We start from the raw sequence: 19,796 nt of genomic DNA on the forward strand, positions 1-19,796 counted from the left end.
TCTGCTTCCCAAAGCCTATCCTGTTAGGACACTAACATAGTAGCAACCCTTCCACCCAACTCCACCTTTAACGGACAGTCCATCTATTTAGTTTTAATGGAAAAAAATAAGATAACATTATTATTAAAGAAAGCAATTTAAAAATCACCCTGAACTCCAAAATTCCAAGAAAACTCCATCAACTTTTGTGTGTTGACTTCTATATATTGTAGGAGTAGGATCATGGCACACTTGTCATTTTAAGTTCTGTTGTTTTTGCATCTCATCTCACTATTAACGTTGCACATTTCAACATAATGATCACTTTAATAGTGATTCTTAAATTCTTAATTCCTAACGTACCATGTTAATAAACTGTCCCCCTAATTCAGGGAACTTATTTCTGATGTGTTTTTATAGATGATGAAGCAATTTATTTATTGAGCTGTTATGTTGTGCTTGTTTTTTTTTTCTCCCCTAAATTCAGTACCAAAAATGAAGGAAAATAGCAGGTAGACTCTTTATCCCCACCTAGATTCTCCACCTTAATTCTCTTGTTTCAGCTAATGCACTTTAAAAGAACAGTGGAACCTCTAGAAATGTCAGACACCCAGAGACCCTAACAAACTCTGTGGCCAAATCCATCACTAACTTCATCGTGCTTTTGGAAAAGAAACATTTCTTTTCTTTTTTGTTCTGGTCCCTTGAAAACCAGTTTTTATTATAGGTCAGTGTTTAGGTCCCTGTGTTTCTCCAGAGCAGCTACGGTGATAGCCACATGTGATGGGACTAGGTCAAGTCCTGCAAACCCCTTACACAGAGATGCTGATGTACATGAGTTACAGCGAATTGGCTTGGCCACTGCTTCCTTCTGTCGCACGCCACACTCACCTTCTGGACATGAAGTGCACAGGGTTGCAGATCCATGGCAGGTTTTGCAAGAAGAATGACAAGGCTGGTAACTTCCCAAGAGGTCTGTGTAAGGAAAGAAACAAGAAGTCTGTCTCTTTTGAACAGGCTCAGAGCACTGCAGTGTTGGAAAAGATCTCATAGGTAATCTCATTTCCCTTTTCACCCCAAATAGAATCCCTTCAAGTTGACATTGGCTAAATCTTTGCACCACCCACTGCCTACCATGTGGACTTCATTTATTTTATTTTTTTCTTACTCTGTCATTGACAATTGATTATCAAGACTTTCTTTGCAGACTATCCTATTAAGACAGGATAGCCTTAAATACTAAGGGGATATTTGAATTAACAAATTTTACTTCTTTCATATTTAAAAAATGTGTGGGGTAAGGGATTGTGTGGTTGTGTGTATGCATGCAGGAGTTTTTGCGTCAAAAGTAATCACTTATTTCCCCAGGCTTCTTAGATGACCACTTCTCTTCACTCCAAGATGATAACTGAGAATTCATTGTGCCTTTTTTGTTGTTCTTTGGAACCAGGTTTCACAGTTGGTCAATGTTTGGGTCTCTGTGTTCTTCAGAGTAGCCACTGTAGGATGCAGCCTAAATTGATCTCCTCTTAAATTTGTCCCCAGTCATTGTTAAACATCAATATAGCAGAGGCACCCAAGAGCTTTCTGGCTGGTCAGGTGGTGGGCAGGCCATTCCAGGTTAATATGCCATTAAGCTGGGAAACACTCGAGCTGTTTCCCATTTCTTCCCCCACGACCATTTGCTGGGCAGGCTTTTCCAGGAAGGCAGCAACTCCACTGGGCAGTTGTGCAGACATACATAACAGCCTCAATAACATCACTCAATCAATATACATAGAGATCTTGACTAAATTTCAGTAATTGCCTAGGAATCAGCGTGACTCACACGGGGGAAAATTAGAAAAAGAAGTTCTAGCTCAGAATGTGTCATATGAATGACCCTGAAGTTCAGTTAGTTGTTATTGTTGGCATCTTACCAATCCCCTTCCCTCCCTCTCTCCTTCCTCCCTCCCTCCCATCTTCCTTCCTTCTTTCCTCCCTTCCTCCCTCCCTCCTTCCCTCCCCCTCCCCTACTTCCTCCCTCCCTTCCTCCCTCCCTCCCTCCTTTCCCCTTCCCTTCCCTCCCTCCCCTCCTCCCTCCCTCCCTCCCTTCTTTCCTTCCTTCCTTCCTTCCTTCCCTCCCTCCTTCCTTCCTATTCTCTTGCCTTTCATTTCCTTCCTTCTCCTCCCTAGAGTCAGTCTCTAGTCACACCTGCTTTCAGATCCCAGCTGTGCCGCTTCCAGTAGGGTAACCATGGATACAGTAATTAAACTCTCAGAGTCCTAATTTCCACATCTCTAAAATGAGAGCAAATGATTCTTCCCTTACAGGACTCTTGTGAAGCCAGAGTGAGTTAACGTGTAAAGCATGCGTGGAGTGGCTCAGTAAATGGTGGTTCCTACTTCTTCCTTTCTCCTCTCTCCCGATTTCCTCATTTGTTACCATTCCACCCCATTTCTCAAGCTTCTGTTTTATTTCCCGTTCTCTTTTGTTCCATACTTGGAGTGGCACCAGGAGGCATTGCTTGGTTTCTCTGATGGCACTCATGGTTAATAAACTGCTGAACCTTGCTAAGGAGAAAACTAGGTAGGTAGGTAGGAAGGTAGAGAGCTATATATACATGGATATAAATGACTGTCCGTCCTGCCATGCTGCATGGCAGTTGTTTCCTAGTTTGTAGAGAAAATTTTGTACTGGTTTTCCAGTAGACCACTGACCGATGTACTCTCCCTGCGGGATTTGTTGAGTTCAGTTAGCCAGTGCAGAGCAATGCTAGTCCCAAGATTTTCATGAAAGTGATGTTGATGAATGTGTTCACGGACCTTATTGTGGTAATCACTTTGCAGTATACACATATATCATCATGTTATACATGGTAAACCTACACAATATTGTGTGTCAATTACATCTCATTTAAGCTGGGGAAAAAAAGATGCTTACTTTCTGAGACCAGTTATTCAAAGAATAATAACAAAATAATATTCGTTAGCTATTGAGCACCTTGAAAATCTTTATTATAAATCAAGGCCATGGGTTGATTTTGTTTTGACTTTTATCGTTTTTATGCTAAAATGTTATATTTAAAAAGATAAAAGTTTTCATTAATTTTATCATATTTAAAAATATATAATGTATATATTTACACATATACATGCATCTGTAATTACACATACATATCTCACATTCTGGCAGTTTGATATTTTACTCCAATATACTTGGTATAAAATTCTGTAATGTCCTCATTCCTCCACTAGAGGGTACTCTGCACACACAGTTAGCAATCAGGCTTCGGCAAATGGATAAAGTCATCTCCAGCCAGAGCTTTTCTATCAGGAAAGATTAGAGACTTAATGTCAACAAGTAAAATTTGACCTTGATCATAGTTTCTCTTTTTGCTACTCCAGAAATTCTAGACTGAACAAGACCTCCCCCACCTCAAAAAAAAAAAAAATCACCTTGACCAAGAAAATGTAGTGTCCAACCTTCAAAAATGACTGTAACTCAATCCTATAAAACAGGGGTTCTTCTTATTTAAAATTTTTAAAATTAAATAAACAATACTCACATGGTTCGAAATGCAGAAAAGGCACATACCGTGAAGTCTCTCTCCTCTCTCCCCATCCCCCTCCAACCTTTTTATACAAACTTTATCTGTTCACAATGTTTATCATGTTGCCTTTTTTTTTGTAACTCAGTATTCTGGAGACCATTCTTTATCAGTACATAAAGAACCTCCCCATTCTTTTTGATGGCTCCATAGTATTCCACTGTGTGGATGTGTCATGCTTCATTTTTCTACTCTTATTGGTAGCCGTTTAGTTTTTTCCAATCTTTGCTATTTCAAACAAGGCTGCAGTGACTGGGAAGGCAAATGGTGCTTTTCTTAAAGATTTGCAAGGACAGAGGCTTTTCTTGATAGCCTCTCCCAAGCATAACCACTTAGCACCTCAGGAATGTCCTTGTATGTTCTAGAAGTCTCCACTGATGATGAAATTCCTCCCAGTCTTTCCCTTTGGGCGCCCACTTATATTTTGTGTTGTGTTTTCCTCCTCTCTCTGTTTCTCTCACGACTTCTGCATCCCTGCTTGTTCCTCACTGCCCGGCTTCTTGGGTTGGTTTCTACATCACAGAGACTCTCCTGATACTTGATTGTCTTCTCCTCCCTATTTCCCTGTTACCTCTTTTGATTTGAAACTTCCACCTTCGTCGCTCCTGCAGCGGGCTCTTCACCAAAGATGGGCTTGCAGTGGGCACAGGTTCTTTTTTTATTAAAGAAAATAAAGTGTTTTATTTTTTTAATGCAAACAAGATAAAGAAGAACATAAAGTTTGCCCATAATCTTACCACCCAGAAATGTCTACTGTGTATACTTTGGCATATAGATTTCCCATCTTTATACTGAATGTGTGAGTATAATTACATATGTGCATATATATGTAATCATTTACATCTTCTGCATCTATAAGACCAACCCTACATTCTTCATTTAATATTATACGTCTTATAGGCATTTTCTCTTGCCATGAAAATTCTTTGTAAACATTATTTTTAATGGTTTGTGTATTTGCATGAACCATAATTTACTTTTTTTCTCGTGTTACATTTTTAGATTGCTCTCTCCTTTTTTGTTGTTATTATAAGTAAAACTGCTATTATCATCTTTGTACACATTCTTGGTTAAGTCAGGACTCAACTTGGCTATTAGGCATCCCAACTGACCATCATTTGCCCTTCTTTCTGGGACTATTTTTCCCAGACCTGTATTACTCTTTAGGCCCCCAAATTGCTCTCTTTCATGAGCTCAAGGAGGCAGTTTTGAAAGTGAACTAGTGTTTCATGGGTTAAAACTGGAATAGGTTAAAGGGTTACAGAATAGATTAACTTTTATTGCATCATATGTGCTGGGGGCTTCATTTGTATTCTTTCATTCAATTCTCAAAAGGACCTTGTATGAGGCAGTTTCATGTTCTCATTTTATAGGTGAGGAAAACTGAGGCTCGGAGAGGATGAATATCTTGCTCAAGGCTATGGAGATAGTAAAGAACAGAGCCAGGATTTGAATTCAGGTATGCCCAATTCTAAAGCCTACGTTCACTAGAGAGATGTTTTAGTAATTCACTTGGATTTAAAATAGTTTGGTAGAGGTCAAAGCAGTGATGTACTGGTAAAATGGCTCTTTGGAACACAAAACAACAACAAAAACTTGAGTCATCCTGTTTACCAATTTCTGTGGTGTAAATATTCCCACCATAGCTGATTTTAAGTTGCAATGGTTTAATGGTCCACTCATAAAATTCCTGGATGTTTAAAACTCAGTGTAAGGAGATAACATGTGGCTCCCTCATATCACTAGCCAAAAGTTTACTTAGCTACCCAGAAACATGTATTTTCTGCACTCTGAGTTGTGATTGGTTAATTAAGTAAAAATCATGTTCTCATTTGTAAGTTAAGTGAGGCAACTGTACACATCTACAAAGTCCTTCTAAAAAACCAGATTCTCATGGTTTCTTTAAAATTCTCTGAAGTTCAGTTACTATGAAGCAACATATCTCCCCACTGTTGAGAATTTTTTTTCACACATGAGTGGCTTCCAGTATTTGTAACTGACTCTGGGATTTCAGTCTTTCTCAGAGCATAGGAATTAAGATCAAAAGACAGGCTAGTGATAAATTGTTAGGATGTGGTCAAAGATAAAACGTTAATTTACCATGTCTGTGCTTTGTAGATTAGACTACCCATCAGAATATGTAATTAGAGCCTGCTACAAACATGGTTTTAATGAGGGAAATAGGTGGGTAGGGGAAATGTGCAGGAATTATTCTGAAGACTTTCCAGCACTACCAGGGAGAAAACCACTTAAGAAAACCCAAATGATTTAACAGTAATAGGGTACACAGTTTCCATTCCCAACAATGGTTTCAGGAAACCAGCTGAAGCCATCATCTTCTTTCAAAGCCCGTGGCCTGCCACCCCTGAACATTTTCACCAACGGTGGCTCTGAGTGTTGCCTGAGTCACTGCTGATGCCATTGGCACAGGGAATCTGGGGACGGTCTATACTTTTGTGCAGTGACTTTTACGTGGCAGGAAGAATCTCTGGAGATTACTTAGTCTTGGCTGGAGGATTTGCCAGCTATGGTCTGAGGCGTAGGAAAATCTCCATCCTTGGACCAGGATAGGAGGCATTCCCAGGCTCAGCTGGTAATTGACAAAGGGTGATGACCTGTCATTCTCACCACTCTCATCATGAGTAGCCACGTTATTAAAAGAGGAGTTCAGTGGACTCTAGTTGGATTTTTATTTCAAGGGCATCTCCCCAACACATGCTGACATAGACAGTGGGGGTGGTCATAGTCTTCAGATGCAAGCATGAGCTTATTGTTTCCACTGGCAGTAGTGTGGGTGAAGAAATGGGCTAAAGTTTGTCCCATCTGCTCTGTCCTACCTGGATCTGAATCTGTGTTTAAAACAATACAATACTTCGCTGGTACCACCTAGGTAGCTCCATTCTCTCATAAACACTCTGATTTGTCTGGGCTCCCTCTGAGTTGACCCAGGATGACTGCAATCTGCTTTCCATCATCTTAAAGGTGCGGTTAATTAGTGCTTGTTCTCTGGAACCCTCTGCTCTCCTATTACAACCTCAACCCTGTTTTTTAAGGAAACGAAGTCAGGAGAAAAATGTAGGCATTGGCTCAAATACTCTCAGGGCCTTGTGGAGTACATTTCTCATTTACTGTCCATTTCAGTGGTACCTCAACTATGCCGGGGAAGCTGAGCTCTGGTCTTACCTTGCTCAGTTAAGTTTTTCTCATTGTTCATAGTCTGCATGTCTTATCTCCCAGATCACAGATGTGGGAAAGTGCAGCCGTGTCATTGACTTCACTGCTTTTGTCCAGCCATGAGAAATATTCTCATCTGCTTCCTGAATCCCTTAGTAGTAAATCCCCAAATGGACTAATTCCTTCCTCTCTTCAAAAACATTACGTTTTGATAGTAGAAAATGCAGAGGGGTAGGTGTGACGCTTCGACAAAGGGGGGAGCAATCAAGACCTCATTTCTGCTTGCAAAGTGCGTAGTCCAGTTGAAAGGGACGTGTAATCATTTGGGGAATCAATCTGCTCTGACTCTTGGCTCCCTGAACCTTTTCATCATCTGGACGCCAGATAAAATACAGATGTTCTGAGCTAGAAACACACCACCAGACTATTTTCCTCTTGGCTTGCACTGCCTCTTAAATGCCTGAATGCCAGACAAACTCGTTTTCAGCATTTTGGTTCAGCTTTAATTCACGGAAGATATCCCAGTCTGGAGTGAATGATTTTCTTCCTGGCTGTGTCTCTGAAATCGGCCAGTGTTCTCCGTGGCCTTTGGCTGCTGGGTTTGTGATGGGCTCCGAGCTGCTCTTCCTTTAAGTCACATATGCGACACTGTCGAAGTAGACAGCAGCTGTGGACATCCTTCCTCTGAAACCCAGCAAGAGGCTTTTCTCTTGCCCCAGATCTATCCTTCCCTCCAGCTCTTAGAAGAATCATCCCAAGCAGACCTGCTTTCAGCTGCTGTTGCTTCTGCACTGAAATGACCTTTTTAAACAAATCCTTGCCTCGAAATCAAAACGGAGAACATCTCTTGTTTTCATGAGCGTCTCTGCATAGAATGTGAGTCAGATTTTTCCAGCAGGAGGAGGGTTTTGTTTTTTAACCACCTCAGACATGGAGAGGTCACTGCAAGGTTGTAACACCTTGCCAGGAAGCCTGTGACCAAGGCTTCAGGGTCTGGAGGCCAATTCCGAAGACTCAGGTGGAAATGAATACACACAGGCCTTTACTGTTAGATTCCAAGCTCCCACACTTTTCCTCCCTCCCGCCGCTTCTCAAGCCCCCCACTTTCCTCATCTACAACTAGAGGGGCAACTTTTAAAAGGTAAGCTTGAATGATGGCAAGTTCTAATAATCCAGCCAGAAAGATCAGTCATTTCAGCTGAAGTTCCCATAATTTAGAGTGATTCTTCCTTGTCTAACTGGACAAGCTATCCCACTGGTAGTTTTCTTTTATCTCTTTTTTAATAAAGAGATAAGTGAATGTGATAGAAGCTATTCTGAAATCTTTGAGAAAATGGTAGTCATTTCTCTCTCTGACACTCTTTACATGCTCTGCAGTATACTCCACCCAGGTGGAAACTCAAGTGGTCAGATCAGTCATCAGTGGCCCTTTGGGTTTTCTCTCCTCGCCAAATGCCAGCCATAGTCTCCTATCCTCTCCTGCAATGAGCATCACAGAGGCTCTGGGACTCCAGGCTTTTCTTTTACTGGCAGCCTTCATCTCTTGGGTATCCCGAAAGCAAGGATTTGGGGATGGTGGTGGGGGGGGAGGCAGAGGAGGCAGCTAGACACCTGCGATCTCTCTCGGGAGGTCCATACCATTCCAGAATCTGCCTTCCACCTGGGTCTGGGCCAGATGCACACACGTCCCATGCAGCAGCTGCAACCCTTCTCTGCAGCTGCTACACTGGTTGTGGCCAAGACCGGTGCAGGTTTCGCAGGCTCGGTGGCAGGGCTCACATTCTCCCATCTCTGGGTCGCCGTAGAAGCCAGGGCCACAGTTCCTCACGCAGCTGCCGCCTACGTGAGAACACAGAATGGAGGCATGAAACGCAGCCCTGGCCGGCTGAGCTTGGTGATCTACGCAGGGCCAAGTTCTAAACAGGCCGAAGGGAGGCTGAGGAACATTTTTTAGTTTTTAAAGAAACCATGATGGCATTTGCTTATTTCAACCAAGAATTGTGTCTTAATAAATCCAACGCTTTAAGTCCTCTTTCAACTGAAAATTTAAGTTGGCTGTCAGCTCAAAGGGTTAGGAGCATAGAACAAAGACATTCATGTCCTCAAGGCCTTGAAAAACTGCAGATAAAATGATCTCTACATACAGAATCTCTGAAGGTCACTGTGGGCTGTCTGCCCCACTCTCTCTCCCACAAACATTCAAGAACCTGGACTCTTCTCTTTAATTGGAAGGCTCACAGTATTTATCTTTCCTAACTATTCATTTCCATCAAAGTCAATGAATTGACCAAAATCTAAGACAAAAGATCTTATTTAACTTTTACAGTGCAAGGAATATATAACATGGATGAAGTCTCAAGGAAAGGGTCATGTTCTGAATATTCCAGGTGACTTCAATTCCAAAGCATTTCTCTTCAGCACCTCTCCCTCCCCTCCATTCACTCTTCTTTCCATCAGCTTAGAGACACTTGAGATTAATTACTGAAATCGGAGCTATGCTTCAATAATAAAAGCAGAAAGAAGTAGTCCTGGCTAATGTTTATTTTCAAACCAAATTAAAATTCCTTCTTGGACAAGAGACACAGGAAGACTCTAAAACTGATCAGAGGAGCTCTTCCATTTCTGGGTGGAGCCCTGGAGCCTTGCTGTCACTTTGTACAGTGCCGTTTTTGAGCTTACCCAAGAGGAAGAAGCCCTCTTCACACCAGTAGCATTCATTCTGGTCGCAGTTGCCACAGTTGGTATCACATGCTTTGCATTCAGATTCTTCCCTGTAGGTCTTCTCAGGACAGGTTTTATAACACTGATGTTTGAACCTGGGGGGAGAAGATGGAGTTTCTTTCATGAGCTGTGCTGACATATTTCTCTTTACCACCATAATTTAATTTCCTTGTATGTGTCTACACATCATCTCTTTTGAAGTTATAGTCTTTTTTTCCCTTAATATTTTGAAGTATAACTGACATACAACATTACATTGGTTTCAGGTGTACAACATAATAATTTAATATTTGTATATATTGCAAAATGATCACCACAGTAACATCCGTCATCATACGTAGTTACAGAATTTTTTTTCTTGTGACAGGAACTTTTAAGACCTATTCTCTTAGCAACTTTCAAATATTATGCATCATTAAATTTTTTTTTTATTGAGGTATAGTTGATGTACAATATTATGTAAGTTTCAGGTGTACAACTTAGTGATTCACAATTTTTAAAGGTTGTGTTCCATTTATAGTTATAAAATACTGGCTATATTCCCTGTGCTGTACAATATATCCTTGTAGCTTATGTATTTTATACATATATTATACATCATTTTTTTTTAGAAGGTTCTTTTTTTTTTTTTTTAGAGATTGGAGTTCATTTATTTATTTATTTATTTATTTTATTTTTGGCTGTGTTGGGTCTTCGTTTCTGTGCGAGGGCTTTCTCCAGTTGCGACAAGCGGGGGCCACTCTTCATCGCGGTGCGCGGGCCTCTCACTATCGCGGCCTCTCTTGTTGCAGAGCACAGGCTCCAGACGCGCAGGCTCAGTAGTTGTGGCTCACGGGCCTAGTTGCTTCGCGGCATGTGGGATCTTCCCAGACCAGGGCTCGAACCTGTGTCCCCTGCATTGGTAGGCAGATTCTCAACCACTGCGCCACCAGGGAAGCCCTATACATCATTTTTTAAATTGAGGTCTAGTTAAGTTACTATGTTAGTTTTAACTGTACAGCAAAGTGATTCAGAGATATATATATTTATATATAAATGCTTTTTCAGATTCTTTTCCATTATAGGTTATTATAAGATATTGAGTAGAGTTCCCAGTGCTATACAGTAGGTCTCTGTTGTTTCCTATTTTATATAGTAGTGTGTGTATATGTTAATCCCAAACTCCTAATTTATCTCACCCCCTGATTACACATCATTTTAAAAAAAATTTATTTATTTATTTGGCTGCACTGAGTCTTAGTTGCGGCATGCGGGATATTCGTTGCCACGTGCAGGATCTTCAGTTGCAGCATGTGAAATCTTTAGTTGAGGCATGCGAGATCTTTAGTTGTGGCATGCGGGCTCTTAGTTGTGGCATGAGGGATCTAGTTCCCTGACCAGGGATCGAACCTGGGCCCCCTGCATTGGGAGCATAGAGTCTTAACCACTGGACCACCAGGGAAGTCCCAATGCATCATTTTTAACAGGTATAGATATTTGGGTTTCAAGGGAGAAAACTTCCTCTTGGTCTGTTGTGTGCCCTCCAAACCAAGTCATTAACCACCTCGCTCTGGACTCCCAGGACCGTTTACTGGGACAGCAGGGAGGAGGCTAGGAAGAAGGAAAGGGATACTGATATTTACTTAGGGAGTACCGATTATGTGTCAGGTATTAGCTCACTTAAACCTCTGCACAATCCCCATATGGTAGCTGTTACTTTTTTTTTTTTTTTTAATAAATTTATTTATTTATTTATATTTATTTTTGGCTGTGTTGGGTCTTCGTTTCTGTGCGAGGGCTTTCTCCAGTTGCGGCGAGCGGGGGCCACTCTTCATCGCGGTGCGCGGGCCTCTCACTGTCGCGACCTCTCCCGTTGCGGAGCACAGACTCCAGACGCGCAGGCTCAGTAGTTGTGGCTCACGGGCTTACTTGCTCCGCGGCATGTGGGATCTTCCCAGACCAGGGCTCGAACCCGTGTCCCCTGCATTGGCAGGCAGATTCTTAACCACTGCGCCACCAGGGAAGCCCTGGTAGCTGTTACTTATCTTTAATTTCCAGATAAGGGAACTGAGCTTCAGGGTTAAGTGCTCAAAGTCACGTAGGTAAGGGTGGGACTGGGATTTTACCCAAGATCTGTTTGAACAACTTGTATGCTTTTGCCACGTGGCACCCGCCAGGTCTGAAACAGTTCAGTGTTGAGTTCAAGTAGCTTACCATGATGTCTGTAACCAGATTATTGATATTAACAGTGAAATGCCTTAGCTTTTCTGTATATATAGTTTTACATATATCATCTGTTATTCTCATTCTATAGTAAAACATTGTAATTCAGCCTCCGCTGAGGTTCATTTGAAAGGGGAGTGGAATGAAGTTGACCTTTGCCCTCTGATGAATTTCACAGCATCAAAAAGATATCAGAGGGAAGCTTTGCATTTCTTCCTTAACAACGTCTATTGTGCAGTGTTTTATTAGTATATGTGTATTCGAAGTTACTTCGTATTCTAAAGGGTTATAAAGATGTGTTTCTGGGAACAAATATCTAATGTTTTACCCTTAGTGATGTTGGGCATGTTCTTTCAGTGTATTTGTGTCTCAAGGGGTTTTATGAAACATGCTCATTAGCAAGCGGTGGTGAAATGGAGAGGTTGGCTCCAAAGTTTAACAGAGGAAGCAGCTCTCAGGTGGCAGGGGCAGTAGGTGCAGGTGAAGGGGTGTGTTCTGGCATCAAAATGAAGAAGACAGCCAGGGCAGAGCTAGACTGGAGGGATGCAGGGCTGTAATAGAGACAAAGAGGAGAATTCCTCACCTGCTTCTGCATGGTCACTATTTCTTTATTTGAGTCTAAGTCCTCCTTCCTTGGCCCCTAGAGGAACATTTTGTCCCTCCAACCATGTGACCTTACCAAGAAATGCTTGCGTTTCTGCGGTTCGTGTCTGCTGGGGGTTCGTGTGGCGGGCCACACACCAACCATGAATGTGCTGAGAAATGACCGGCTGCTCATTGAATGTCATCTGGTCTACCTTACAATGATCAAGTCTGGGGACCTCTTACCCACCCTCCTCCCCTCTTTAAATGAAACAATAATTTAAATCATCCCATCAGGAGGATGTAGAGACATAGTCAATGTAGAAAATATTAGGCAATTATGGAAAAGTTGAATTAAATCCGTAAGGTTAAGTAATGCTAAGGTTAACGGATCACTTTATGTATATTTCAGCTTGTTGGGTTTGCCTTTCCTTCCCATCCTCCTCACCCCTTTTAACCTCTTCCCACCACATTTTGAGTCCTTGGAATCTGATGGAGGAGAAAGGCCGTGTGGTGACAGGAGGAATCAGCCCACCAAAGTGGAGGTGACCCAAATGTAGATCCCCCACTAGCTTGTGTCTCCCTTCTTTTCTTAGTTTTTCTTCCAAGATAGGCACCAACGTACCCTGGAAGGGAGACAAGAATAGGAGGGGGAGGTGATGTTGAGACATACCATCTTTGATTTGTAGATTTTTAACAGAGAACTTTGGGGGTGATGGTTATCTGCATTTCATTTAACCTAGTGGTCCGTGTCTCTCATTACTCACGGGAGAATTAAGAACTAATGAAACGGACTTCCCTGGTGGCGCAGTGGTTAAGAATCCACCTGCCAAAGCAGGGGACACGGGTTTGAGCCCTGGTCCGGGAAGATCCCACACGACGCGGAGCAACTAATCCCATGCGCCACAACTACTGAGCCTGCGCTCTAGAGCCCATGAGCCACAACTACTGAGACCACATGCCACAACTACTGAGCCCACGTGCCACAGCTACTGAGCCCGAGAGCTTAGAGCCCATGCTCCGCAACAAGAGAAGCCACTGCAATGAGAAGCCCACGCACCGCAACAAAGAGTAGCCCCCACTCGCCGCAATTAGAGAAAGCTCGCACGCAGCAACAAAGACCCAATGCAGCCAAAAATAAATAAATAAATTAAAAAAAAAAAAAAAAAGAACTAACGAAACACCTGGCTTCATCCTGGACTGTCTGACCCCCTTTAAGGACGAGGTCTCCGTGCAGACATTTGGAAACAGTTTGCTTGGGGTCAGGTATATTATTAAAGTCTGTCCATAAATAGCAAGGTCTGAATCTTGGTAACCCATGGCAAGATTCCTAGACACCAGTGTCAGGCTGGGTGACTTCCAGGACCAAGAAAGAGAGGACCTCCTTTCAAGGCAAGAAAACAGCTGCACTCTTATTGCTAAATGCAAGAATTGTTCATTAATAGCCTGACAGGGGAGAGTTGCTTCAGGCTGCAGGCCCTCTTTGCTTTAATCACTGGATTTAGGATTAAGTCAGTAATGCTTAAACTGCAGAAAAAGTTAGTGCCATGAAAAAAAAAAAAAAAACCGCCAGACTTACATGTAATACCCCATAGCGCATGATGTGCAGGTTCCTGGATCATCTGGAAAAAAATTATAATAATAAAAAATAATCATCATCAAGAGTTCATCATTTGAAAAACCAAGCTTTGGAAAAGTTGTGGCTTGAGACAAATACTTGTGGGATAGTTTCATGAAATATACTGTCTAGAAATGATATTTGAATAGATTGTACCATTTTTAATTAGTAACAAGATGTACGCTAGGATTTATCTTTATCAAAGTTAGTAAAATAAGAGTTCTCATAAAAACTTGGCCCTGACTTGCAAGGAGGAATAGGCCCAAGCTACTGGGTCTTCAAATTGCTGATCAAGAATGACCTACAGGAAGAAACTCCTGGCCACTACCTAGGTAAAGGCATCAAGCACGTCCACACACACATTTGGAAGGGGCTGCAAGCTTCCAACCACGAGTGGTGGGTTTTTCATGAGTTACCCCAAATGCCTGCCAATGTGAGGGAGTGTCGTTTGGGAAGCTCCTTTGAAATCTGGACAATTATTTTTTTCCAATACAGTATCCACTTTGTGTTCTGCACTTCACCACCCTCTTAAAGAAACTGTCCTGCTCTCATTAAACACAATGATTCAATGTGTCCCTGTTGGCTCAGAGAAGGACTCTTTCCTACAGCTTTCAGGGGACTTAATGAGACAGAAAGGACGTTGAGAATCACTGACTCAGTCTATTTCCCTCCCTCCTGTCCCTCCCTGAAAGATGCCAACTCCCAGATCCAATTATTAAGACAATTCTGTGACTTCCTCTGGCCTGCAGTTCTCGTGAGTAACAGGGTTACCTCCATTAAGTTCTTTCTGTGATCTAACCTATACTCCACTTCTGCTCTTTTCATTCTAAAAGGAGATGGAAAACAATTGCTCCTTTTGGAAACATTCCTCTTGGTATATGAGGATTTATGTCACCTTTAACTTTATTTAAACGAAATAAAATAATGTCCTTTGAACTTTGTGCCTAGTTTTCCTTCCTGATCTATTCTAGGCTTTACTCTGGTTTTCAAGAAGTCTGCCCCTTGGTGGTAGAGTCAACCTCACCCGCATCTTTAGTCAGACTTTCATCTTGGGTCCTCCTCCTCGAGGTGCTGCAAGACGATACTACTGTGTCTCACACATACTGCGACTAATGCATGTGCCAAAGTTATAGTGGAGAATTTCTAGAAGAGGTTCTGCCATGTAAACAGGGATCCTTAGAACCTTCTGGAAATAGCCTAGTGATGATATAGGCTGGCCTGGGAACTGGGCTACCTGTTTCTAATTTGAAGTTTTAACCCTGGCTTACCTGTCTTGTGAACTCGCGTAAGCGTCACTCTATTTTCTGGGTGCTGATTTCTGCAGGTTGGATGATATGGCTGCTAAGCCTCCCCGAAAGTCTAAGATTCTGAAGCTGAGTGTTGCAGGAGTTGGCAAACTATGGCCCACTCGGGGGCCAAATCCAGTCAGGCCCCTTTTGTTTGCATATTTTGTATAAATGCTTTCATGTTATAGCATCGGAGTGGTTGCAATAGAGTTAGAAAGTATCTACTATCTAGTATTTATTTACTTTACAGAAGATATGGGCCGGCCCTTGGCTGAAGCACTGTTGGCTCAGTGACTTTGTCATGTTCGAGTCTGTTAGATAACACAGGTGTAAATGTTATTATCTTAATAGCTGGTCCCAGAGTTCCTCTAAAGGAGATAACTGTCTGTATTTAGGAAAATATCTTGCTAAGCTACTTGGGATAGAAGTTTAATCAGAAGGATTAAACAAGAGCCAAGACAACCAAGGAGATAGCCAGGCCCTTCTGCAGGAGGCCATGGTTTGCTCATGGGAGGGAAATGGTTTTTATGTCTGGGTCAACGTGGTTTGCTATAGGGTGACTAGAGCAGGGCAGTGAAATGAATCATAAACCAGGGAAATTAAATGGCATCAGGAATCTGAATTTAGAGGTGCCATGAGAAGAAAAGCTCACTGGAATTCTTAGAATTCTTGGGGGAGGGCTTTATGCTTCTCCAGTCCATTGATTGGGGAATCTGAATCCATCTTAAGGGGGTGCAAAGGTCTCAATGAACACTAGTGGTTATACTGGGTAAGTTTATTTCCTGCTACTAGTCTGTGCTTGCATCTATAGTCTTTTCAGTTCTGCTCCTAAATAAGTTGCTACTACTCGGCTTGCATTTGGGCAGCTTTCCTCTTCCCTGCCTGTCCCCCATGAACATATTTGACTCTGACAGTTTTGCTAATTTGGCAAGGGCTGGGGAAATTCTAATCCTGTTCTCTAATGTTCTGGCCATCCCTCCCATCTAGGAACTTAATGAGTTTGCTCTCTGCTCCCTTAAGCAGGTCACTGATGAAAATGTGAAACAGAACCAAGCCTCAGAAATGTGCATACCAATGTAATCTCCATTCCAGGGACTTTTCCAGCCCAGTTGCACAGTGAATTTGGTACCTTTACAACAGTTTGCATAAATGAATAAGGCGTAGAACAGGAACCCTGTCTTATAACAGCTCATGAATGCCCACTAGTCTTTCTCATTATTAACAGTTCTAAAGCATTAAGAGTTATTTAGAAAAATTTTTCTACCGCAGAAGATCCACAAGTCAAACATCAGCTAAATGGATTTAGCTTGACCACTGAGAGGCAGCTGCTATGGGATTAAGGAAAGGTAACAATTCCAAACCTAGAAATTGACTCTAAGTCAAGTTGGCATTTGGTTGGTAAGGAGGGCTTAAGGAGGAAGGTGAATTTTCCTGACTTCTAATATGCGTGTGTGTGTTGGGGTGAGGAGTGAGGGGGTGGTGTTTGAAGAGTGTAAACAAGCTAGAATTGTTAACTGTCTTGGAAGCTTTACCCAAAACAGGGTATTTAAATAGCTCTGGTTATTTGATCTTGTCAAACTTTGAGCTGAGAGAGCATATTTTGAGGAGGGGTGGGGCAAGTTCAGACAGAATTCAGAGAGTGAGAGACTTCCACTTTTAGAAAAAAGCCTTCAGAAACAGCCACTGGCTTTCAGCTGCTCACATCCCCGCTAAGGAGAATGTGCAAGCAGATGCCTTGTCAAGATGGGGATACAGCCTTCATTTCTTGAGAAAAATTGTTTTATTGTCTCATTTTTATGGGATGGGGTGAGTAGGACTACAGCGTCCACTCTGTCCGGACAGAGCTACGTGATTCTCTGCGTCACCTTTCCACTGTTTCCTTGGAGACCAGCAGGGCTGGAACTCACCACAAATGCCCTGTCCTCATGGAGACATTGACTCCTGCTGTCAATGTCACCTTCAGTGGTCAACTTACATTCTCTGACATTTTATTTTGTTCTCAGTAATACCTATAGCCTTCACCATTGAATAGGGGTGGATCAGGGCCACATTAGGAGTTCTGTACATCCTACTTACAAACTATATTGGAAAAGAGATATTTTAAACTTCAGATGGAACTGAACATTTAAAAATGTCCAGAGAAAAAAATTTATTTTTATGGTTTACATAAACTTTGAGTCACGTAATTAAAAATACATACAAGCTAAAACGACTCTAATTTGCTTTCTCTAAATTTATGTTTCTTATTGTATGTTTCTTTTTCGTTTGAGGGAGACAGAAGAAACTCGGTGCCTCAAGACTAGCCTTTTATCGTATAATATCTAGATATGCCAGAATTAGCCAGGGATTAGATATATTGTTTAGGCAGAACTGAGTCTCTGTAAAACTGTGGGGAAAAGTTAATGTCAAGGTGCTCCTAACTTGCCTTGGGCTATTTCTCTCAAAATACATTTTTAGGCTTCTAGGACTTTGTCCATACCCCGTGCTAGCCAGGCTTCCCTCTAGTACTGCCTATTGAAACCTGTCTGTCCCATGTCCCATTACTGCAAAGACCTACTAGGTTACTGCCTAGAATGCTAGACTAATGGGCATGTTAAACTTGCAGTCTTGGGAGGCTCCTAAGCTCTCACCTACCTCAGTCTCTTCTCAGCTGTCCTAGACTCATTAAGGGTCCTTCTACCTTGGCCTCTTAGGCCACATCTGTGCCATAAAACAGCACCCACCTCATTGTAATGCAGCATACCTTAGAGGCTTGCTTTTCTCAGGTGATCTCGACCTTTTTGGCTCAGTCACCTTTCCAGGCCCAATCACCTATACCCTAGGCTTGACCAAACTTGGGGCTTTACTTGCCTTCCCAGTGCCTCCCACACTCAGGCAAAGCATTAGACCAAACTGATGCTCCACCCATACTTTATAGGTTTCTAGCCCCAATAACTCCCCGAGCTCCATAATACCGCAAATCAAAAGCAGTAATCCCCATATTTTTTTGAAATATGGTTTAAAAAAAAATTAGCAGGTACCTGCAATGCATATATGTGTGTGTGTAAATTATTTATATGTACTGGTGCATGAATATTTTACATACATTAAAAAGGCATGCTAGGGCTTCCCTGGTGGCGCAGTGGTTAAGAATCCGCCTGCCAATGCAGGGGACATGGGTTCAAGCCCTGGTCCGGGAAGATCTAACATGCCGCGGAGCAACTAAGCTCTTGCTCCGCAACTACTGAGCCTGCTCTCTAGAGCCCGCGAGCCACAACTACTGAGCCCGTGTGCCACAACTACTGAAGCCCACACACCTAAAGCCCGTGCTCCCCAACAAGAGAAGCCACCGCAATGAGGAGCCTGCACACCACAATGAAGAGTAGCCCCCGCTCACCCCAACTAGAGAAACCCTGCGCACAGCAATGAAGACCCACTGCAGCCAAAAAAAAAAAAAAAAAAAAAAGGCATGCTAAAGTAGAACATTTAAGAGAATAACCTAAAAATAATTTTGAATACAAGTTCTATATTTTTCTGCAGCCCAATGGATTGTCTTGCACACTTCTCTTTGAAGACCACTGACTCAGGCCACGCCTAACCAAAAGCCACATCTGAGCTAATGAATTCATATGTTAAACTTCCAGGAATATGTCTTACGTTTGGTTCCTTAAAGTTATAATTGAAAGGAGTGACTCTGATGACTTCACTCATATGCATATATTTATATATAGGGACTCCCTGCACTTGGCTTCCAGCCCTTATTACAGACAGACTATAGAATTCTAATCAGTTTGTTCACCTAGCACTTTTGGGGTGGAGGAAGAGTTGAAAATATAGACATGAATGAACGTGTTTGAGTGATAGGGCTAGATTCTACTTTCTCCACCTTTCTACCACCCACTATAGCTTTAGTACATAAATTTATTCCCAGAACCAACTTTCTAGATGAAAATAACCAATACTTACGTCCCTGCAAAAGACAGCCTAAAAGTTCATCTATTGGGAATAGGTTAAAAAAAATCTGGTACATTCGTACAAGATGGGCTAGTACACAGCCATTAAAATTTTGTTTCTCAAGAGTGTTTAAAGACATGAAAACATTTTCAAGATAGGCTAGGTAAAAAAGGATGATAATCCTTATCTAGATACATGTATAATCTATCTATCTATCTATCTATCTATCTATCTATCTATCTATCTATCTCTCTATCTATCTAGATACAACTTTATCAAAAATCAGAAGAAAAAGCTAAAATGTCAATAGTAGTTATGTGTGATTTATTTCATTTATGTGTCTGTGTATGTTTCCATATTTTCCTAATAAATGTGTGTTATGGAATTAATTAGAATCAAAAATGCTATTAAGGGAAGAAAGAAAGTGCTCAGGTTATGAGTTCTAAGGCTCATTTGGGCCACGTGTTTGGAAACACTCTCCTCCCACAGATCTCCCCCAAGGGACCTGGACTTTTGGTTCTGCTCTTCATTTTCTGTCCCTTTCCTGCCTACTTCTGTTTTCTCATCTTTCCATTTTGTTTCTCAGCATTCCCTAATTCTACATCACTGGGACAAGACTGACGTTCTTCCATGGGGTGTGGTTAAAACAGTGGCAGATGTTTGTGTAAACTCCTTTTAAGAAATTCACTTTTAATATGAATTTTTTTCTGA

General features: G+C 41.9%; 1 protein-coding gene across 2 annotated transcripts in view; it reads right to left on the reverse strand.

Annotated features, from left to right (window-relative positions):
* Positions 1-19,796, reverse strand: part of PCSK5 (proprotein convertase subtilisin/kexin type 5) — a 457,855-nt gene that overhangs the window by 35,868 nt on the left and 402,191 nt on the right. Inside the window, exons 25-29 of one of the 2 annotated variants that reach the window (XM_082470899.1) lie at positions 13,828-13,870; positions 9,423-9,559; positions 8,382-8,582; positions 4,141-4,221; positions 871-954 (exon numbers count right to left, since the gene is read on the reverse strand). In XM_082470899.1, the coding sequence (XP_082327025.1) occupies positions 871-954; positions 4,141-4,221; positions 8,382-8,582; positions 9,423-9,559; positions 13,828-13,870 (546 nt within the window). The remainder of the gene's footprint in view (positions 1-870; positions 955-4,140; positions 4,222-8,381; positions 8,583-9,422; positions 9,560-13,827; positions 13,871-19,796) is intronic. The other variant, XM_082470900.1, reaches the window with a different exon arrangement.

This window comes from Balaenoptera physalus, assembly GCF_965194825.1.
Source record: "Balaenoptera physalus genome assembly, chromosome: 7".
Classification (NCBI taxonomy): domain Eukaryota; kingdom Metazoa; phylum Chordata; class Mammalia; order Artiodactyla; family Balaenopteridae; genus Balaenoptera; species Balaenoptera physalus.